Source organism: Rhinolophus hipposideros (genome assembly GCF_964194185.1).
Source record: "Rhinolophus hipposideros genome assembly, chromosome: 21".
NCBI lineage: Eukaryota > Metazoa > Chordata > Mammalia > Chiroptera > Rhinolophidae > Rhinolophus > Rhinolophus hipposideros.
Genome location: NC_138067.1, coordinates 8,355,476 through 8,378,282, shown reverse-complemented (window position 1 = coordinate 8,378,282; position 22,807 = coordinate 8,355,476). Strand labels below are relative to the sequence as shown.

General features: G+C 47.7%; 1 protein-coding gene and 1 long non-coding RNA gene across 2 annotated transcripts; one reads left to right on the top strand and one right to left on the bottom strand.

The window, feature by feature from the left end:
* Positions 1-5,080: 5,080 nt before the first annotated feature.
* IRX5 (iroquois homeobox 5) lies at positions 5,081-8,873 on the bottom strand. Its single transcript, XM_081032523.1, has 3 exons — positions 8,164-8,873; positions 6,673-7,078; positions 5,081-6,496 (listed from the first exon to the last, which is right to left on the bottom strand). The coding sequence occupies exons 1-3, from the start codon at positions 8,410-8,412 to the stop codon at positions 5,700-5,702; spliced, it is 1,452 nt and encodes a 483-aa protein (XP_080888649.1). The 5' UTR covers positions 8,413-8,873; the 3' UTR covers positions 5,081-5,699.
* Positions 8,874-10,657: 1,784 nt separating this feature from the next.
* LOC308490391 lies at positions 10,658-21,972 on the top strand. The gene is made up of 4 exons (XR_013992200.1): positions 10,658-11,358; positions 14,147-14,292; positions 15,709-15,774; positions 20,439-21,972. It is a non-coding gene; the product is annotated as an uncharacterized lncRNA (long non-coding RNA).
* The last annotated feature ends 835 nt before the right edge of the window (positions 21,973-22,807 follow it).

Here is a 22,807-nt window from a genome sequence, read left to right as displayed (position 1 = left end):
GTGGCGGGGGAGGACGCGCGCTGGCGCTGCAGTTCTGAACTCTAACCCCGTAGAGGGAAGAGCCAGGAAGCCCTTTCTTCTCCTAAAGTCCAGATGTCGGGGTTCAGCCATCCCTTAAAGTTAGTGAAGGGCTGAGTGTATTGCGTGCGTATCGGGGATAGGGGGAATCTATGGCTCTCTGCCGATTCTGAAAGAAGTGCCAGGTTCCAAAGGGGAACCACTTGGGAAGGGAGACGAGAGTCCTTCCGTCTAAAGGGCAGCTCCAGGAGACTCTGGTGGCGGAGAAGGGTGGGGCGCGCCTAGTCTTCTTCGTGGCTCTCGTGTCTCTCGCTCTGAAACCACCACGTGAAGTGAAAGACTAGGCTTGGGGACAGAAACCAGAAAGAAGTTTCTATCGAATGGGCCGGGCCGGTACGACTGCAGTAAGGAAGGAGAGGGGAACAAGCCGGAGAACGTGGTGGCGAAGGGTGGGGTGTTTGCAAACGCGAAGCCGACGCCGCGCCTTTCCACTTTCCGGCCCTGGTGCACAGGAGGTCCCACGGGAACCCTGCCCGGCTGGCAGGGCCCATGCAAAGGAGGTCGGCGAGTCGCACCAGCCGAGCGGACAGGCCAGCGCTCTGCGGCCGCGGAGAGCTGGAGCGCCGGGCGCGGCGCAGCGCCTTCATTCGCTTCCCCTCCACGCGGCGCTGCACGCCTCGGAAAATAAGTTAGCAAACGGGGAGCCGTTTATCTCTTTTATCTTGAGGCCTGATCCAATTAAATAAGTGCACATTTACATTTGCATCCATCAGGCGGGAGCGCTGAGAGCCCAGGGTTTGCTCGGAGCAAATAAAAGCAGATTTCAGTGGGAAAAGTGGCGTCTGGGCGCGCCGCGCTCCTCCGGGCGCCGGAAACGAACGCGGCCCGGCCGTCAGCCTTGGGGATCCAGGGCTCGGGCCTGCGGCCTACAGGAGCCCCGAGACCCGCAACGGCCCCGAGGGGCAACCACAGCGGAGGGTGCAGCAAGAGCTGCAGGCCGGCCTCTGAGGCGGTGCCCTGGTAGGCCACAGCCTGGGCCCCGCTTTGTGCCCTGGACCCACGTCGCGTTTAGAGCGCAAACGAAAAGGAGGCCCGCTCTAGCCTGGTCACAAAGGGAGACCCGCGGGGTGGGTCTTGGGACAATCCCGCAGCATTAGCCAATTTGGGGGGAGGGCAGGCGGCAAGGTCCTGGTAGGCCCGATTTTCCTCCTGTTCGGTGGCCGAGGGGCGAGGTATGTGAAGAACCGCGCTGAGGGCGCGTGCCTTTTCCCAATATCCCTGCACCATGGGGAGACCAGTTGATATTACCGGTTAATGCTTCTGGAGGGGTGAAGGGGAAAGCCTAGGTGAGCACCTCCTGCCTTGCCACGTCGACCTCATTAAAGGTCCTTTCGAAAAAGAAGGGTTTGGAGCCTCGGAAGGTAATTTTGCTTTGTTTTTCCGTTTCCTATCCAATCCACAAGCCAAAAGACGGAAACGGTCTTTGGGGGCAAGGTTGCATGGTAGACCCCAGCTATGCCAAACCGCAAATTAAACAAAACTGCGCAGGGTCCAGAGCCCTGGCCAGCATAAACGTAAGCGCATGCACCTGAAGCAGAGCGGGCGCACCCGCACACTGCCGGGGCCGCGGCCCCCACCCGCAGGCTATTTCAGCCGCGGGCACATTTCTCAACAGCCTAGCGTTTGTTTTTCAAGACTGTGCCCAAGCTGTGGCGGGAATTCGTGGGGTTAAACACCGTTCTAGTTACAGACTCTGCTCTTCAAATCCCCAATGCTAATTGGATCCTGGGTCCCGGGCAGCAGCGAGTGGGGTGGTGGAGCCGCTAAAGTTTGACCTGCTTGAGGTTCAGCGCTACGGCCCCGGCTAAGCCAGGGGGGCCTAGCCGGGTGTCGCCCAACTCCTCCTCTCCGCGAACGGCGTGGCGCCCGGGGGCCAGTAGGCGGCGCCCTTCCTAAACGGCGTCCGCGTCCGGCTCCCTCTTGGGAGCGCAATCACATTCCTTTCACTTTGGGCGCTTTGCAAAGCGCTAGTCCGTGCCTCGACCGAGTTGGGAGCTCGTTGTGGGGGACAGGTGGGCCGGGAGGCACGACCCGTGATGAAACCGCACGCACGACCTCCCGCACACACCCTCCCATGCTCCAAGAGCTGCACGCATCAGCGGGAAGGAGAAGCCCGCGAGAGGTTGGCAAACCAGGAGGCCTCGGTACAGCCCCGCCACCCAGGCCCGCGAACATTTCAGACCCTAGCACTCCTAGCCGAGGCGCTGGGGAAAGAAAGCGCCCTCCCCCCCACACACACACACACCTTCCGCAGCCTCTCCTCGATGCCTGCCTGTGAGCCATCGGGGATTGACTGGGCTGTTCGCTCTTCAACCCCAAGGAACGGAACGCGTCCCGCTCAGGGGGGGAGGGGAAGTCACCCAGCCTGTCCCAGGTTTGGCGCTGCCTCAGAGCGCTGACTGCACAGACCCCACTCAGCGACCTGGCTACTTCTGTCGGCCGGGGTTCAGCGCCTTCGAGTCCCCAAGTGCCCAGCTAGGGGGCCGGCACCAGTGCAGCCAAGCACAGGTGGCAAGTGCCCGCGCAGCCCCAGCGCTGAGATGTCTTGGGCGCTGCCTCACGCCACGGCCGCGCCCGGGTCCAAGCCTGCGAACAACCCCGCTCCTGGCGCGAGCCGGGAGATTTCCTCGGGCTTCTCCAAGGCGCCTCGCCTTTGACACGGCCCAAGACGCGGTCAAGTGGAGGCTGGAGGAGAGACTTGGGACCGTGCAGACGCGCAGCTATCTCTGGGATTGAACGCCGCAGACATTTCCTAAATGCCCGAACCTCGATCTGCCCGGCAGGCCGCCCCCAACCTGGAAAGACTCCAGACACCAGAGAAACCACTGGCCACCGAAAACCCAGCTCTGCAAAGGAGAAAAAAATAACCCTAAACTTAATTGGGGGCTCGTACTGGAGACGGAGTACGCAGAGAAAACCGTAGAGCCTGCAGGCCAGGGGCAGGAGGGATGCTGAGAGATGACAGCGACTCGGGTGCTAGTCTGCCAGCTTCTGGCAGGTTTGCTCCCCAGCCGGGAGGCTCCTCGCGGAGCCCCCCGTTGGGGAGAAACGCCGCGGGCTCCCTGGCGCGCGGTTCCTGTTCCCAGGCAGCTTTGCGGGCGTCCGCCTCGCGTCCCCGAGCCTCGGCAACCAGACTGGGGAGGCCTGCGCCGCGCCATTTGCATATTCCCGAGAACACAAGGAGGCCTGTAATTTTCTCTTTTAAATCGTTGGACAGGGTTTAGGGCCAGTGCTTCCAAAACCCCGCAGAGTTGATGTCGTTCTTAAACTCTCTCTTAAGAGAAGGGGACTGGCCTATTCTTCTGACTTTTTCAGAAGACAAGGTGACTCCTGGGGCTGCATATTCAACAGGGGCGGGGGGAAATCTGATTGTGAACCAGGCTGTTGGGGGTGGTGGCGGGGACTGGGGCTCAGGGGGCGGGGGTGGGTAGGGTAAGTCATCTCTGGAATTCAATTGTTTAAAAAAAATCATTTATAATTAAAGGGACAAAATAAAATACGACCGTCTCATGCATATTTAATCATTCACACTTCCAGCTTTGAAACCATTTTCCCTGCGTGAATTTTCTCACTAATTTAAACTCTGAAGTCGACTGCTGTTCGGAAAAAAAACATCTGGACAATGCAGCTTTCAAACTCGTTTAAATTCGAATAAGCTAAAGGAGTCCCGTTGCAGCTTTTAAAAAAATTGCAAAAGTAAAGACTCCGATGAAAGTTTCGGGTGTGTTTTCAAAAGCGAGTAGGGTTAAAATGATCTTTAATAGAAATGCAAATAACTGCATTTTTATTTAGCCTAATTAAAGCAGTGTTGTGTGCAAACGCATTCTTCCTAGACTAAGGCTTGGGTTTAATAGAGCAAATTAATTCTATTCGCTGGAGTATGTTTTTGCAGTAAACCCTCCCCAGCCCCGACGACCGAAAATTTCCCACGCAGTAACACAAGTCCGCGGTGGCACATCTTCCGCACAAAATGGAGACGCGAGCACCCGCAGTGCTGGCGGGCCTCTGGCGCAGGGCGGTGTCTCCTCATTTGGGATTGAGACGCATCCTGACCATTCATTTTGAGATGAAATATGCGGGGTTAAAACGAGAAAATAAAATCTCAAAAAGCATTTGTAGCTACTCGGACTCTCGTATCTGAGATGGGAAAAGTGCTAAAGCGACGACAAGCCTGATGAGTTCACAGCGGTCTCATTATCTAGGCAAATTTCCTCGAACTTTTGAAGGCCACTTGTCCAAAACGGGGCCCTTGGCGGGGTTGGGGGTTGCTCTCCCGGTCCGATCGGGGTTCCCCTCGCTGCCCCCAAGCTCCTGTGGCACTCACTCCCCTACTTCCACCCACTCTCTCTCCAATCTCCTACTCTGCGGAGTGCAGGCTTGAAATTCAGGACAAGTGTGACACCTACCTGTGAAAGGGGGGAACCGTCCCCTCGCCGGTCCCGCCGTCCCAACCCCGCGGCTGTGCGGGGATCTACCCCACTGCCTACCACCCGCACCATCGCGGATGGAACATTTACTAATTTAATCAAATCCCACGAAGAGATCAATGCCCAATTTTGAAGGGGCAGACAGGACAGTGACTTGGGAAGGCCTTCTCCTGGGCACCCCCTAATGCTCCCTGCCCGCATTAGCCCACAGCACCTTTGAAATAGTAATAAGGGCTAAATCCGGCATAAAATCGAACTCATTAGCAAAGTTCACCAGCTGATTGCTTTGCATAAAACACGACACTGATTGGAAGTAATTAGGTTAAGCGATGTAGTTCGGGTGGTGCCTGTCTCTAGCTGGCTTTGCCATCTCCTCTCCCTTCTGGGCATACACTTGGGTCTCTCTCCTCCTTCCTCCAGGGTCCAATCTCCCCCAAGCAGCCCGCATCAGTGATTCAAACCTGCAGTCTCGGCAGGGCCAGCTTCCCCGGGGCTTGCAGCCTAATTATGAACCCCAGCACACTGAGGTTCGGTGGAACCTTTCATTCACCACTTCGAAAATAACTTGCAGTTTGCACCTTTTGTCCAAGGCAGATGGACAGTTTATTGAGGCTTCTAAAAAGTAATGAGTGGCTTTGATTATGTTAAAATCTCTTTTAATTAAATATTTTGCATTTTTACAAAGGCAGCTGCAGTTTTTTTTTACTTTTTAAATCTAAGAGTATAACCTGTTTCCTTTCTGTAATAATACTTTAGCTCATACCCAGAAAAATCAATAGGTGTAAAAAATTAAATTAAACTTGTATTTTTAAACTATGAAACAGTTTGGGGGGAAAACACAAATGTATATATTTATATTACAAAAAAACATTAAATGCCTGTACAGGTGTCTTAATTTCATAATTTACTTCAAAGATATTGAATTATCAATTTAAATACAAAATGCTACATTAAATATACAGAATAAGATTTAATACAAATCCTTTTTTTAAATTTTTTCTTTTCGGTTGGTTAAGACATTTCTGTGTGTGTGGAGATGTTTACATTTTTATGTCATCCATCTCCATAAACTATAAACTTTTTAATAGGAGGGGTAGGTTTTTTCTCTCTCTCTCTCTCTTGTTGATGGAAAAATAACTGCCAAGGCCATGTTTTTTAATAAATTAGGAAAGTCCGGGACCGACGCAGCCCGCGTTAAATGTCGGACATACCTTTCTTCAATTCATAGGGAGAGTCTTTGCACAGGTCTAGCTGGGACTGGCTCCGCAACATTTTCGGGTCTTTAGCCAAAGCGTCCGCTCGGTTCAACACCGTCTGGTTTAATCCATTGAAATGCGAGCCTGGACCGGTTGTGGGGCCTGGTCCGGGCCCCGGGTGGCCGTGAAGGTGTCCGAAGGAGCCATAGTTCGTGTAGCCAGGATAGAAGGGTGCCGTGTAGTAGAGAGGCCGGGACAGCACCGTCCCGCCTGGAAAGGGGCACTGAGCTGAGGGCGAGCGCGATGGCGCCGGGGCCGGCGACGCGCGGCTGCCTCCTAGGGCTTGCCCTGCTACGGGCCCGGGGCATGGTGGGCACGGAGAGCCCTCGCTCCCGCCGCCCCCGTCCTTGACCTTGTCCGAGGATGTGGCGATCTCTGCCAGAGACCACAGTTTGGGCTTGGCCAGCACCGCTTGCGGCGGCGGTGGTGGGGGGGAGTGTATGACCGAGGGCCCGCCGGGACCCGGGGGCAGCTCTCCCGCAGCTGGGTGAGGGCCCGGGGCCGGTGTGCCCGAGGGGTAGTGAGGGCCCGGGTCCTCGGTCAGTCGCGCCGCCGCTGGACCCGTGGGGGAGGGCCCGCTGGCGCGGGGGGGCCCAGGTAACGCGTCCAGGCGGCCCTCGGATGGCGGCTCCTTAAAATCCGAGTCGCTGAGACTGCCCTCGGTCTCCTTGCCGGCGGGAGTAGGCGACCCCTGCAGCCGTTCGCAGCCCGAAGCCGCCTTCTGTTCCGCTCCTCCTGCGGGAGAAACCCGGGCCATCAGAAGCGCAGAGGCCTCCCGGGGACAGGGGGCCCAGGTCCCCGCCCGCAAGGCAAAGACCCCTGCCCCCAGCCTCCGGGCCCTGTGCGCCCCTCTCCAGACCCCCCTATTCCTTTTTCCTCTGCTCAACACACCCTTTCCCGCGTCCACCAACCTGCTTCGGGCCCCTCGGGGTCGTTCTTGTCCTCGGGTTTCTGAGGCTCATCCTCGTCGTTCTTTTCCAGGTCAATGTTCTCCTCCTCCTCCTCGTCCTCGCTGCGGTTCCTCGGAGTCCACGTCATCTTGTTCTCCTTCTTGAGGCGCCGGCGCGCGTTGGCGAACCAGGTGGACACCTGGGTGAGGGTCATCTTGGTGATAATGGCCAGCATGATCTTCTCGCCCTTGGTGGGGTAGGGGTTCTTGCGGTGCTCGTTGAGCCAGGCTTTCAGCGTAGCGGTGGCATCTCTTGTGGCGTTCTTTCGGTACGCCGGGTCCCCGTACGGGTAGGAGCCCAGGGGCGCCGCGTAAGGGTGGTACCCCAAGGAGCCTGCCATGCCCGGTGGATGGTCATAGGGAGAACCCTGCGGGGAACAGGCAGAAAGAAGGTGAGAGTGGGCCGTGGTCTCCACTGCCACCTGGGCGACCAAATCACATTTTCCCTGCGACCCGAGGTCTGTGGGCGACGAGGCCCGAACTCAGGCTTCCGCTGGACTCGGGCTGGCGGGCTCAGACCCAAAGGCAACTCCTCCCCCTCCTCAGAAGGCAACGGAGGCTCCAACTCCTGAGTCCGGTCCTTGGCCGGTGCTTGAAGCCGTTCTGGCCTCGGCGGCACCTTGTAGGCCCTAGGTTGCCCGGGAACGTCCGTCCCCCGTGCGCAGATCCGACCACCGCGACCAGGCCCTCCACCCAGAGAGAGGCCCGGGCAGCGGCAGCGACTCTACGCTCCGCGCCTGGGTGGCTTCACCTTAGTCGCAAGGGGTCGAGAGCATGGGAAGTAAAGGCATTTCCCCCGCTCCAAAGAAAGACAAACGAAAAGCTAAGCCTTGCCCCGGCACTCCCACCCTCCCCAAAATGTTACTCCAAACCGAAGTCACGGCGCTTTTCCAGAAAGTGCACCCGGCCGAAAAATCCCGGCTGCACCGCAGTTCCGCCGACTTTTCAGAAATTTAATACCTCCAAATCGGATTGCGAAGATAGGATTACGGATTTGAAACATTTTGGAGGACTAATTAAAGGCGAGGCCAAACACATTTACATAGACTTCGCACGTTTCTGCTCAGATTTCGAGTCTATTTCTTTTGAACTACTTTTCCAAAATTGCAAAACTAAAAAAAAAAAAAAAAAAAAAAGGTAAAAACTGCAGGGCAGCCTGGAGCTCACGTTTGAACCAGAAGCTGCTCTTTAATTGTACCTACCTCCCCCCCCACCCCCCGCCGCAAAACACTTTCCGCCAGCTCAGCGATCCAAGCAAGACGCGGCTCTCCTCTCCGAGCAACTCCCGAGCCCGTGGCCCGGGCGAAGCCGACCGAGACATCGCCCAAGTTTGCAGGGGCAGCGGAGCTTGGCGGGGGCGGTTCGCGGCGGCGCGGAGGCCGGTGTCCTGGTAGCCCCCGCCCGCCCCCCGCGGCCCCTGCTCCTTCGCCGGCCGCGGCGCCCGCTCACTCACCACGTATGAAGAGAAGGCGGCCGCCGCGGCCGCCGCGGGGTCTGCGCCGTACTGGAGGTGCGAGTTGTAGCCCGGCGAGGGCGCCGTGAAGGCGGTGGAGCCGGCGTAGGGCGAGAACGCAGAGCCGGACGACGAGCGGCCGAGCTCATCCGTGCGGGGCCCCGAGATGACGCTGGTGCTGTACGCGGGGCACGAGTAGAGCGCCAGCGAGGCGGACGGCTGGTACAAGTAGCCCTGCGGGTAGGACATGGCCACACACGGGCATGGGGCGCGCCGCGCTGCGGCCGCCAACAAGCCGGGCGGCGCCCTGCGAGGGCGAGCGTGCGGGCACCTGGCCTCCGGCTGCCCCGGGCCGCTGCTCCTCCGGCCCCGGCTCCCGGGCTCCGGCTCGCGGCGCCTCCTCGCTAGCTTCCCGCGCGCCTCCGGCTGCGACCGCCGAGCCCGCTTCTCTGCGCGCCTTGCTCGCCCCGGCTGGGTTTTCCCCCCTTTCCTTGCTGCTTTCTCTTTTTCCCCCTCGCTCTTTGCACTGGGGGGCTCTGCTTTTGGCTTCGCAAAGGTCCTGCCAAGATGCTAAGTTGGAAATTGAAGATTCTGACGCCTTGTGCGCGCCTGAAGCTCCTCCTTCCCGGGGTGTAGTCGGTGGTTGGACTGGCAGGAGCCTCTGGGCGGCCGCAGCCAACCCGGCCGCCAGGCGCGCCTCGTCCTCACCCTCTTCCTCCCGGGCTCCCTCTCCGGCTCGCTGGCGCTCCCCTCGCCCCTCCCTCGCGCCCGCCTCTCCTCCGCGGCCCTCCTCCCCCCCTCCTCTTTTTCTCCCCCCTCCCTTCCCCAGTTTCTCCCCCTCTCTCTCTCAGACTCTCGAGCGCCGGCCCCAGGATGACAATCACATCCCAGGCGCTATGATCTCTTCCAACTTTCCTCCTCTACTAAGTCCGGGTGCAGCGGCGGTTCCGAGGCACCGCGGGCCCTGGCGGATCTGGCCGCTCCGGAGCACAAAGGGAACGAGGCCGAGAAGGCGCGCCAGCGAACGCTCTGCTCTCTCTCGCCAGAGTAAATCGCGGAGTTCGAGGATTTCTCGTTCGCCAGGCTGGACTCAGAAGCGGGTGGCCGCCCGCCCTCCCCTGGCTTCTCCCCCAAGCCTGGGGGCCCAAGAGCGAATTGAAGACGCGTGATGAAGGTCCCTGGGAGAGCCCGATGAGTGCCCTCGTCCGGGGAGCAGGGAATCCGGGATGCCTGTCCCTCTCCGCCAGCAGCAGTAGCAGCAGCAGGTGGGCGAGAGACAGGCCTTGGACATCTGCACGCACCGGACCCGGCCTTCCTTCCACCAACTCCCAGCCAGACGGCAAGGGAGAAGACAGTGGGGGCCCGGGACATGTGGAGATAGCCTTTCCCTAGAGGGGAGGTAGTGGGCAAGAGCTGTAGGATGGAATAGGTCTCCGGACCCCACTGCGCTCTACCGCCACCCCCTCCCTATGCCTAGCCGCTTCGTTCTCGGCGCTTTTCATCCCCAGCTTGTCCCGCCAGGCCGCTGGTGGTTGCGGAGGGTGCGGATCCCTTTCCTCTTCGCACGCGCTCTCGCACCCGCCCGTGCTCCACTGTAAACACTGCGCAGAGCAGTGCCCAGCCCAACCACTGTTTGTTCAGAGAGGCGCTGGCAAGGCAAACACACACAACTGAGTCACAGGCAGAGACCTTGCCCGCGACGGCCACACAGTACAAAACAGACCCTCTGCCTGTCCACCCCGCGCGGCCACAAGCCACAGACGCTCTCGATCTAGGGGACAGACAGGGGCGCTGGCGAACCAGCACCGGGGCCGGCACATTGCTGGGCACTTCGCGGGAGCTCAGTGTATCAGGGCCTTTGTAGCCTTTTATGTTGGGATCACATGCAAGTCGAAGCACTACTATACAGAAAGTGCCCCGCAAAGACTTTGACAGGCGAGGTACACTTATTTCTTAAGCCCGGGTCCCCGCACCCCAACCGCTTCAGCACAGTCACACACGCACCGCGGCGCGACTCGGCGCACGCGCGCTGACTCCTCCCCTCCGTCGGCCCTCTCAGGCTCCGCCCCTCCAGCGGACGTTCTCCGAAGCCTTTCGGTCCTCGCGGCGCTTTCCCTCCCCGCCTTCACCTCTAATTGGACGCTTGCCTCCATTGACTCCGCCCCCCGAGGACGTGAGCGTGCTGCCCTTCGAGTCCCGGCGCCGAGGGGGTGGGGCCGGGCGGGGCGTCGGAGCACTATTGTCATGGAGACGGGAAGCCGGTGGCCTCGGCGGCCGCGCATCTGCGGAGCCTGAGGCGCCGCCGAGGGCCCGGACGGCTGGAGGAGGAGGGCGCGCGGAGCCGGCGCGCGGCGGCGTCTCAGGCGGCCGAGAGGGGGTGTCTTCCCGGGAGCCGTCTAGGCCGGAGTGGTCTCGGGGGGCGCCCGGGAGCGTCTCCCCCTCCCCCCACGTCTCCCGCCGCGCGCGGTCGCGCCGCCGCTCAGAGACCGCCCCCGGCTCCGCCCGCCGCGCCGCAGCCCCTCGCGGTAACGGCCGGTAGCGGCCCGCGCGCGCCGCCCGCCGGGAGCTCGCGCCGGCCACGAGGGAGCGTCCGCGTCCCGCGCGCGCGCGCCGCGAAGGAGAGGTGAGCCCGATGGCCCGGCGTCCGCCCCTCGAGCCGCGTTCGCGGTCCCCGGTGAACCCGCCGCGCGCCGCAGTGCGCCGCCCAAGTGTGGAGCGGCCTCTCCCGGTGGGTGGGTGAGGCCCCCTGCCGGCGCGCGGCGCTGCCTCCTCGCGGCCCTCGTCCGGGACGCTGGCGGCCGAGACGGGGCCGCGGAGCTCGTCCCGCCGAGCGTCCCGTTACGCCGTCCTGCCGCGCGGGGCGGCGTCCCCCGCCCGGCCCCCACCCCTTCTCTCTGACTGTCCGCTGCGGGGTGTCGGGGGCTGCGGGAGGGCCTGAGAGATACCGAGGCGTTTAGCACGTGTGGCTCCGTGGCCGTGGTTGTCACCTCCGCTCTGCGTCGAGTTGAAGACTCGTTTCCTAAAGGACGTCTCTCTTCTCTGCGTTACGTGCGCGTTGATGGCTCTGCCGCGTGGCTGGATGCACTGGTGTTAACGCACGAAAGGGAAGAGCTGCTCGTGGGCAGGCAGGCGGGAGGCCCACGGCATCCGGAGGGCTGTCTCCGTTTGCCCGCACGAGCGTTCCCGTTTTTGCTGGTAAACACGGGGTTTTAACTTTTTTCTTTCTTTCTTTCTTTCTTTTTTTTTTTTAAATCTCGGTGGTGGTGGCGATAGGTTCTCTCGCCCCCCTGGGCCCCCTGTATTCATCAGCTGTCCCGTTCGGGAACCTGCCTCCTTGTTAGTGGTAGTTTCACTGGGCTCCTGTCGCGGGAGCTTTCTCCCCCAGGAGAGGGGAGGGCTCCCTCCCTCTTATTTCAGGGGACCATGTGGGGGGCTGCAGCCTGCTGCTGCATTTGTATCTTCCTGAACATTTTGACTTCAACTAGGGGGGATAGGTATGCCCTGCTTGTGTTTACCGTCGGATTTTAAAAACGGTAAATTTAGGAGTTATTAAGGATTCATGGGCGTGTCGTGTCTGCACGGATCCAGTTATGCATAACTCTTAAAATGTAAAGCTTTAAAGTCAGATCCGCAGTTGTATTGCTAAGACCTGGCCTTAGAGCTTGCTCTTCGAGTTTTGGCTGTACAGTTGCTATTGTTGAAATCGAGTGCAAAAGAGGTTATTCCTGTTTATTCAGTGTAATAACTGTTTACAGTTAAAACTTTAAAAGACTCGTAAAAGTAGGTCTGCAGTATTTTAAAGATCTCATAATTTTTGTGGGAGAGACACGACACCCACACTAGGAAAGGCAACAGATTGCTTCTGTCATATCGCCTTGCTGTTCGGGAGTGTACTTAAAGGATTATGATTGATAAGGCTGTCTTACCAGAGAATGTTGACACAGGTGTGCCTCGTTATCTTAATTAAGATCCTGAGAAAATGTTGTCTATAAAATGGTGACATAAGAAGGGCAGCATATTTTTGTACAGTTTTGCTTTGGGAGAATTTAATTGCACTTGAAACCTGTCTTTGAGCTTCCAGATTTTGTGAGCACTTTGGCAACAGAAGTTGTAGAGAGAAATGATAGTTTAATGTTAAGTGTTCTGGCATGTCCTAATACTACTTGTGGCGTTTTGGCAATGCCTTTGTCGGCTTTCTTTGTGCTCTATCTCTGTGGAATAATGGTTACTAATTTAAAAAGAAAAGCATTAACAGAGCAGTACATTAAGCAAACGTTTATTAGTGTTCAGAATAAACCTATAGAGGAAGGGATGCTTTATATGCAGAAACAGGAATATAATAAAAAGGTAAATATGTGAGAAATTCATGCCACTTCATTTTTTTGGAAAACAGTTCCCTAGAATGTTTTAATGATCTAAAGCAATTTTTTCCATATCATCAGGTACTTAGCTTCATTGCTAATGGAATGCCTTGGTTTTATTTCCAGAAATAGACAAAAAACTGTTTTATTTCTTCCAAAATATTGTTCTGTAAATTGGAATTGATGAGCAAAGGAAGATAGTGCATTTAGCTCCTTATTAACTGAAGGATAAGAATCGTAACCTGGGTGACTACTAAATTAATACTACTGTCCTTGACTTCAAATCTCTGAATGCAAAAACAAAAGCAAGAGGGATGCTGTTGATCATATTACCTTTGGCTTACCCAGCACCTAATACCCTTTAACATCAGTATTGCATTAGGATGCCCACCCCCCCTTTGTAGATCATGGTTTCCTGGAAGCTGTCTTTCCATCAGTGTGTATGTAAGATGTGTGAGTGTTTTTCTTTAATATTAAAACTCATTGTAGAAAGAGGAAATGAAAGTGGAGGAGGCCACAGGCATATGATCGGAGAAGCCAGGTGTAGAGTCACAGCTCATTTGTGACTCCAAGGTTAATTAGCTGGCTAGAATTACATGGTAAACTAAAATCAAAGAAAGACTTATTTAGATTTGTTTTCTGAAACTAAAACAAGAGCATTAATTGTGAAATAAATGCTTTACTGATCCCCCAACTTCCCCATCAGAATTTTTTTTCTGGCAGCTAAGATCAGCATCCCCATGCTGTTACCCTTGTGTTATTTTCAAATTTGATGTGCTGTGTTAAATGACATAGCAGTATGAATTAATTACCTATCACCTGTTTCAATAAGTAACCCAAATAATTATTAATATATTTTCATATTACAGAAATCTTAGAAAAAATTCAAGCGTTCTTTAGTTGATAACATGCAAGTAAATGAAACGTAATCCTGAGTGAATTGTAGATTATGAAAACAATGTCATATTCTGGAATAATGTTTTAACTCTGAAATAGCATAGCCTGTTTTGTGTGGTAATATCGCAATATATTTGTTTATTTCCCTTCAATTTCAACAGTGAGTTGGCTTCTGTATTTTTAACTTCTTTTTGGTGTAATTGTTAGCTGTTTTATAGAGAATAATTGTTCTTTATAGAATAGCAGCTGAAGCACTCTAAGAAGATGAAAAATCTTGGAATTATTTTTTTCTTGTTCAGTAATGACTGGTTTGCTTTTATAGCACTACTCTGAAGTGTGATTCCTATGACTTATTTCTGCATAAGTCTTCAATATTTTTATAGCTAGAGTATACCTAAGCACCAATTTAGCTTGGCAAATTAACTTAGGTGCTTCAAAATTGAAAACCAGTATATTCTAATGCAGTTTAAGTTTAAGTCTTTATTAGTAAGGATGCACTTAACATTTGTTCAGGAGAAGGGAATATAATTTTCTCCTGCAGTTGTCATTTATGTAATCCATTTTGCTAGCCTTTTCTCAGGCTAATGATATTCCACATCTTGATACAGCCTTTATTTGTTTTTTCTTGCCGTAATATGGAGTGGTACCTTGGAGAAAATTAGATTAGATACTCATATCTAATATCCCAAAAGTATTTAACTGGTCTTCTGTGTTTCCTTAAACAGAATCATTTCCAGTTTCTGTGCAGGTGATAAGTATGCTGCTTCCATAATACATTTGGATGTTTTCAGCTAAGTTGACTTCTGAACTATGGGGTTCCTCCAAATATTGGCTGAACTTTGTCCTTGCACAGCCCCAGGCTCATCTGCAAGTGAGTCTCTGCACAGTATGCTTGTATGTGGAGTACACCCCAAATTGCATGTGCTGGTTTTACCAAAGTATTCATATCGGTAATAGGGACTAAGGGCAGAACGTCACTTGAGGCTTTTGATTATTAACATTTTACTAATGAATTAAACAAAGGTTCAGTAAATAGAAAAATTTTTGATTCATGGAAATACACTGAATAATTTATTTTTAATGATATCATTGGTTAGTGAAATTTATAAACTCAGTGCTTTTCATAAAACTTTTAAGACTAAAGTTACGATGTTTTTGTAAAAATAGAATGATTATTTGAAGGAAATAATCTGTTTATACCAAATTATAGGTTGTTTTTTTTAAATTTTATTATTTTCATTACCCAGTTCTGTTCAGAATAAATTTGGTGGGAGTTATCAGCTCCAGTCATGAGTACCAAACTCTCTTAATGACAAAGAGTACACAGTTACATGTAAAACTTGTCATTTCTCATCAAAAGTGGGGCTCCTCAGTGCAAGCGGATGAGAAAGCTGTGAGAAAAAATTATTTTGCAGACTATTTGTGTTGTGTAGTGGGGAGAGCAAGGAACTGGATTTAATAATAGAGAACATTTTGTTAAGTAAAAAAAGATGGTTGTATGACCCCCAAAAAGCTAATTTTACAGGAGGCAACTATAGTTAGTAGAGCCTGCAATAAAACAAATGCTTCTCTGCGAATACTTTCAAAGGTATTAAAATGATTTTTAACATAATATGAAGTAATATATAATTGTTCTTAAATAACACATTTGTGTTCCCCTATCACTGACTAGGTCTTATGGAGATGGGGTTTCATGTATGACCAGGAACTGAAGCATTACAGCCAGTTAGAAAATACACAACACAAATAGAAAGAAAATATTAACCAGTGAGCAATCTGATTCCTCTTTGTTTGCCTTTAAACTTAATTTTTTTTTTTGAATCATGTGTAAAGTTGTTGAATTTAAGAGATAAGAGGTTTGGGGGTTTTTTTCTCCTAAGGATAAATATAGGAAAAAATCTAAACACATATGTGAATTAGTTGAGGTTTTTATCTGTTGTCAACCAAAATTTATTGATTCATATGTTATATATATTAATAGTATTCAAATGTACTAAAACTCACACTCCTTTTATATAAAATAGGTGTGTCTGTGGTGGTGGGGGAGGTTCCCCACTCTTTTAAAAATCTGAAGAAAACACATCCTTTCAGCAGTAATAGGTTATGGTTGATTAATTGAGAAGGTTGTGTTAAATGTTCTCTGGTGGAAATAGCTAGAGCATGCTCTTTGAGAAATGTATCATTCAGGAATAAAATCAATCGAAGTATTGGTAATTAAATTGTAATTCCATGAAGGAAGGAAGTGGTAGGAAAGATGAAGCTAACTATTGCTGTTTTTCTTTTTAAGAATCTACGGTTCATAATGGAGCTACTGTGCTGGCTATTGGAAGGAGGAGATTCTGAAGATAGGGAGGTAATATTATCTCTTTTAAAAGAATACTTTCCTCTGTAATCCTAAGCCTTTATTACATATAAGAACTTTATCTAGTAGACAGCCATTTCTTTACATTTGAGATATGAAAATGATCTGATTTTCCTGTGCTGAGTTTTTGAGCTGCTTCTCCCAGAGCTATGGGTTGTATTGGGAGAGCTGAGAAATCTCATCTAGGCATACTCAGCACCCTTAAAATAGCGTCTTTCTGAGAATTCGATCTGTGATGGTGGCCCGTACAGTTGTAGTCGATGTCATTTTAGTTGGTAGCTGATGTGCATGCAGTTAGCAGGTTGTTGGGGGCCCTCACTTACCTCCCAGCCTTTGTTGCCTCCTCTGGGGGAATGCTCTCTCTTCTGCAGGGCGATTTATTGCCGGCCACAACCAAACTGTGAGTGGGAGACTTGGGGGTTGACAACTGGCTCCAGAGCTCTACCAAGGAGTTAGCTGGGCCCAGCCTCGGCTCCCCTAGTGCACTGCAGGCCAGGAGCGTACACACACACACACACACACACACACACACACACACGCGCGCGCACACACACACACAAACACACACGAGTGCTTTTTCTAGTTCACAGCTTTAAGTCCCTTTCCATTTTTCGTGTAATCCTAGGCTACGGGTAATTCTGTCCTTTTCCTCTCATTAGGTTGGCTTGCTGCGTGCTTTTGCAGCTGTTGCGGGGACTCAAATGGAATGGAGGACTTTGTATTATTCTGCACGATATATTTGATAATTTATTTGTGTTCTGTTTCATTTTCAAAAACCCAACGTTGTTAAAGAATGAACCTAAGATTCTTAAAGAACGAAAATTATGTTCAATTTGTATCAATAAGAAAAGCTTCTATGTCTCAAGCTATGTTGCCACATTGAATATGCAGGTTAAATTGAAAACATAAAACCCTTTTATAAAAGACTAGTTACTACAGCTAAGACTGTTTATACAGGCTTAAGTTGTGTAATGGTGTTTTATATCTTTTTTTTTTCTTTTTCTAAAAAAATGTACTTTTCTAGTGATCAAAACTACCTACTCCCTGAACTACATCTATGGAGGGATATTAGTAGAACAATAAAGGGCTTGGTGGTGTCTAATTATAGAATGAGGAAATTGGTAAGCATTGTGGTACCGAAAATCAGTTTCTTCTATTAAGGAAGCTAGTATACATTTAAAAACAAAACCTTCAGGAAAAGAGTCTTAAATCTTTAAATCAAATGATGCTTTTGATTAACACAACAGGAAGGGGAAATATGCCAATCTCAGATTCTTTTATTCATGCCTAGGTAGAGGTTGTAAGCAGCTAAGGAAGCCATTAAAATGTAGCCTAGAAAAAATGGTGATGTTAAAGTGATTACTTGGAAAGCAGTTTACATTTGCAAAACAATTCGATATTATGACCTTGACGAACTTTTACAGTTTATATACTTGGGTTATTACTCCAGCTTTTAAAATAGCTGTCTATGGTATAGCTTGTTTAGGGAATGCAAGGGTATTTTTGAGTTGACTTAATAGATCTTGCTGGCCATCTTAAAATACGCTACACTATTACAAAGTTGAAATGTAATACGTATTAATAGAAGGAAAATATAAAATTTAATATCTTGGCAACAGAGACCTTTAGACCTAATTTAAAAGTATAATCTCGACATCTATGGCACTATTTTTGTCTTTGTTATATGGATAGAATTATGGATATTCTACAATCCAAATGTCTAATTCATTAACTCCAAATTTGATTCTCTATATTAAAAATGGACATGCTTTAGAAAGTAAAATGTTGAGTCATTGGCTAATTTATTAAGCATCAGTACATAGAAAAGCAGCCTTGATTAATTTAGAACTCTGAAAGGGGGCAGGTAAAACTGTTTTCAGCTGAAATTTCCTAATACAGCAACCATTTAAATTAAATGTTTGTTAACATAATAGTGATGGCATTTTCTCCTCCTCCTCCTTGTGGTTTTGTCCAACTAGATGTTACAGTGGCAGTTGCACTGACTGTTAAGTGTTTAAATGATGACACCATTATGTGAAGTGATTTTGAAATGAGAGATTCCAGCCAAGAATTACATCTGCTCCCATCTCCTTCAAATCATACTCTCTGGCAGTACAGATTATGATTGATTTGTTTGTGACAGATTGCAGGAAACAGTCATTGATTTTTCAATATTTTACCTTAAAATTATTTACAGTTGTAACCATGGGGAGGTATTTCCATGGGCTGTCAGCCCCTGAAAGACTAGGATAATATTCCCTGCTCTCTGACAAGACAAATTACCTGTAATGAGTGCAGTAGCTGAAGGGTATACTTTTATTTTAAAATATGTCAATAACCCCAGTGACTAAACGAATATTGATTTAGCATAATGAAGCCTGAGTAATGTGAAAATGAGCTTTTTCAAGGAGCATGGTAAAGACTTTCTTTTTAGCTGGTTCTAAGAAGCTTTTCATTCTTTTCAACTAGCTAGTGGAGATAAGGAGTTTTATATGCAAACCATCAGGAATGATAACCAGGGTCCAAATATTTTGCCCTTGTTTTTACTGATTCTTTTTCAAATCTTATTTGTAGTCTTTTAGCCATAGAATAGCTACAGATTTGCTTGATCTTATCTTTACCCGACTTATTATTTTTACAATTTCAACATATTTTGTATTACAATCTCCAATAATGAATATTAAAATATAACTATATGTACAATCATTTGTAGATGACATAATAATTATCTGAAGACATTTCAAATGGGTTATTGTAGTATTTAATGTGCCGTATTTTATGGTAGAATAATTTCCAGTCCCTGGACATCAGATTGCTTTCAGTGGGAATGAAGATTAATTTACTTAAGTCCTGATATTGTAGGCATCATGAAACATAGCATGTTTTCATTTTTTTGTCAGACTTCTACCCCTTTTAAAAATATAATTCTAACCTTTTTATGGATTAAGATCTCAGTACATAAGGTCCTTCAAACAAGAATGATAGCAGAGATGCATATCGCTTTATTTTATAGTCCATCAAGGAGCCTGAAGATTTTATAACTGAATAAGTATCTCCATAGCTAACTTGGTAAGGAGAAAATAGGGTAAACGATGCCAGTAATATATAGCAGAAAATATATAGCATTTGAACAAGATGTCAAACCGATACTTCATGGGAACCTGACATTTTATGATAACTAATAGTAATAAAGTCTTATTAACAGCAATAGGTAAAGTCCCTTTAGAAATTAAAAATGAATTATGATTTAAAGAAAATTCAGATGGCTTTTTGTGCTAGTTCTCTTGTAGCATGGCATTGGAAATGTTGCAATAAAATGAAAAATACAAACATATCTTTTAATGGGAAAAAGGATAGACTCTAGGAAAAAAAAGTTATTTTATTGTTTTCCCAGGTATTTGCCCAAGGGTGGGACACAGATGATCTGTCATTCATCTTAGTTGCGTCTTGCAGTGAACTAGATGTTATATAAAATGCTGGTCCCATGGTTTCAAATGATGTAAGATTTCATTTATCCATCTGCTCTCCCCCAAATTCTTTCCCTTGCTCTATTAAAATGACCCTGGAAAATAGGAATATGAGGGATGTACCATCATCGTATATACAACTGATAATCCAAATTCTTCAACCATTAATTTGGTTTATAGTTTTTTAAGTTGATGTAGTATCCACAGAACATAGGTATCTATGGATAAGGCAAAACACTGGTTATACCTTCCAGAAAAAAAATGGGTATAGATTATTTAATAGTTATTTTTTGTAGTTTCTTCAGACAAATCTACACTAAGGAAAACATCTATATTGTTTAGTTTATTTTGGAGTAAAATAATAAATGTATTATAGTCAGTACCTTTGACCCCATTCTTTAGTTTGAACATGTGTGTTCATTTTACAGTACATGTGTACAACTATTTACGTGAATTAAATTTAATAAATATGTAGATAAAGTAAAGTTTTTTGGGGAAAATTATTCTGTTTTGGATATTATGCCTTTTTTCATTTCTTTTCTCCCCTTAAAAAAAAAATAACTTGCCCCTGTTTTTCTTCAGGGAATAACTATATAAAGTGTTTTTAAATCATGCAATTCATTACCTTGGGTTGGTTAAAACATTTACTTTTAGAAAAGGAGAAAATACCGAGTTTGAAAAATCTTTCGTGTATTTTTATCTATTAAGATAAACAGTTTACTTTGTCACAGTACATACCAATCTACTTAGTTAATTTTTTTCCAGAATTCATTTTACTGTGTTTGATCTGACCTATGATAATTTAATATAGGAACAAATTAGCATATAATTCTATTTTCCATGTCACCTCCAGCAGTTGTGGAATTGTACTGCCACTTTTGGGGGACAATTTGATAGTTGATGTGACTGTAGCATTAAGTGTTTGCATATGTTCAGTGCGTCCTGGCTCATGTGTTGTCGAATGTTTTAAAGTAAGCAGTTAGAGGAAATACCCCTGGTACTAAGTTATTAAAATGTCTCCTAAAGGTAGCATTTTTAATTAGTGTACATAATTGATTAATGATTTGTCTTCTCCCAAGCATAAAGCGGCAGGGCAAAGTTAAGTGCAGTTGGTGAAGTATAAGATAATAGGGATTGATGGTGACAGTGATCATGACAACTAAATGTTTTTTTGTTTGTTTCTTTTAGATTCAGCTGTCGGTCTTCAAAATTTCCTGAGGTCTGTTCAATCTAGATGCAAAGGACATGGAAAAATCAAGTGCTCAAGTGGTTTCAATGTTTTGGATGTTCCTATTTATAGACTACAGTATTTTTCCCATTAAAATCCCAAGTTGTCATTCAGAAGAAGGTTATGTGCTTCATGATCACCAATTTTATTTGAAATGCTAGAATTGTATTGAAATGCTAGAGTATCACCAAACATTTGTTGTTTTAATCAAAGTACAGAAAAAATCAATTTCAGAAGTGGACTTTTTTTCCTAAAATGTCTTTATTGGGTTGAATGAATGTTTATACCTGAAAAAGAGGTCTGGAAAAAAAAAATCCCTTTCTCCATCATAGCAATCTTCTGGCAATCCAGTATCATTAGAGTAGGTTTAAAATCACTTTCTTCTGTGACCCAATTATGTTTGGGGGAGAAAAAGGACTTGAAACATATCCGTGTATATATTTTAACTCTCTCTATTAGTCCCTCTGGAACAGAACATTTTCTCCTTAACAAATCTATTAGCTCAGCTCGCATACGAGAAACAGTCGCCTTGACTGGCAGAGCGTCTGCTGTGTGTTTGAACGTTTGATTTATGTGAAGAAGGTTGATATCCAGTTTTCACCGAGTTCTTCCATTAGAGTAGACTCAATAATGAGGACTTGCCTCCCCATTGTGAAATTCCTTGTTGTGACCTCTGTGGTGACTGCAGGATAACGGAAAGATTCATCTTCTTCTGTGGCAGGCAGGCCTCCCGCCTCTGCGGTGTGAACACTGTGAAGGGGTATATCTGACCAGAGGTAGCCCTCAGCTAAGGAACTGGGGAAATTCGCAGAGGAAACTGCTCTGAGTTACAGTGTTGGGAGTAACCCAGTTTGTACTTCATCCACTTCTGTAGCCTTGACCAAGGATCAAAGTGCTATGATGAATTCTTCAGCTCAGATCTCAGTACGGCAAAGTCAGTTTATCACGCTAGAGTATTTCTTTTTTTATTATTCTAATTAAACTATATTTTGAGATAATTATAGACTTCCCATGCAGTTGTGCTAAATCATGGAGACCCCTTTTACCTGTTACCCAGTTTCCCCAATAGTAACACCTTCCAGTGTCTAGCACGGTCATAGCCTGGGTGTTGACATTGACAGTCAGATACAGAACGTTTCCATCACTGCAAGGATTCCTCAGGTTGCCCTTTTATATCCATACTCACTGCTTTCCTAACCCACCCCCTTAACCCGAACAACCACTAATCTGTACTCCATTGCTAATTTCTCTTTTCAAGAATGTTACGTAAATGGAATCATGTACTATGTAACCTTTTGGGACTGGCTTTTCTCACTCAGCATAATTTTCTGGAGATTTAACTTGCATATATCAATAATTTGTTCTTTTGTATTGTTGGGTAGTGGTCCATGGTATGATTGGCCCATGGTTTGTTTAACCATCCACCAGCTGGGACAGGGGTTGTTTCTAGCTTTTGACTATTACAAATAAAACTGCTATAAACATTTGTTTACAGTTTTTTTGTGTGAACGTTAAGTTTTCATTTTCCTGGGATAAATGCCTAGGAGTGCAATTGTGGTTTATATGATAATTATATAGAGTATTTCTTTTTAAGACTAGACGTGATTTTGTGTGTGGATGGGAAGACAAGGAGGACATCTACATTTTTGTGGTGTTTTTGCTTTAACTGGATTTGTTTAGGATTTTAAAACATGCAGACTATCGTAAATAACTTGTACCCGGATATCAAAAATAATTTTCCACAACCTAGATTTTTTTCTTATTTTTGGAGAAATACTTTTAAAAAAATTTTAAAGAAATATTTTGTGAGAGAGAAACAATTCCTGTGTAAAGGAATAAAGGTAGACATACTATAGAAAAGATGTTGCAAAGCTGAGAGCTTACTTGAAGAAATTTAGGGGGAATTTTCCAGGTGTTAATGGAGACTTGACATTCAAGGATATATTGTAACAATTTCTGAATTGATAGACTCTTTAGCTTTTGTTGCTGTTATCTTCCTGCAACTTTTATTTATAGAATTAATTCATTATCTTTACAATTTGTATTCAGTGGTATTGCATTTAATGCTCATTTAATTCAACTATATGCACTTAGTAGGAAAAAGAAAAAATGTTATTTAAGTATTTTTTCTTAGTACATGACCCCTAAAAATACAACTGCTTTACAGGATGTTTAATGGAAGAAACAGCTGTGTTTCAAACCCTGATGGAAACAATACTGTTTTATAATTACTGAGACATAGTGAGGTATGTACAAAATCGTGTGTGTTATTTTTTGGGGGAAACCCACTAAAAGGATATTCAAGGATAATTTTTACTCTGATTTTCCA

Bases quoted from the DNA above. Each gene is read 5' to 3' on its own strand.
- IRX5 (XM_081032523.1), bottom strand. From the start codon at position 8,412: ATGTCCTACCCGCAGGGCTACTTGTACCAGCCGTCCGCCTCGCTGGCG. The intron at 7,079-8,163 runs GTGAGTGAGCGG...TGTTCCCCGCAG, and splicing joins CCGCCTTCTCTTCATACGTG to GGTTCTCCCTATGACCATCC. The intron at 6,497-6,672 runs GTTGGTGGACGC...TTTCTCCCGCAG, and splicing joins CCCCGAGGGGCCCGAAGCAG to GAGGAGCGGAACAGAAGGCG.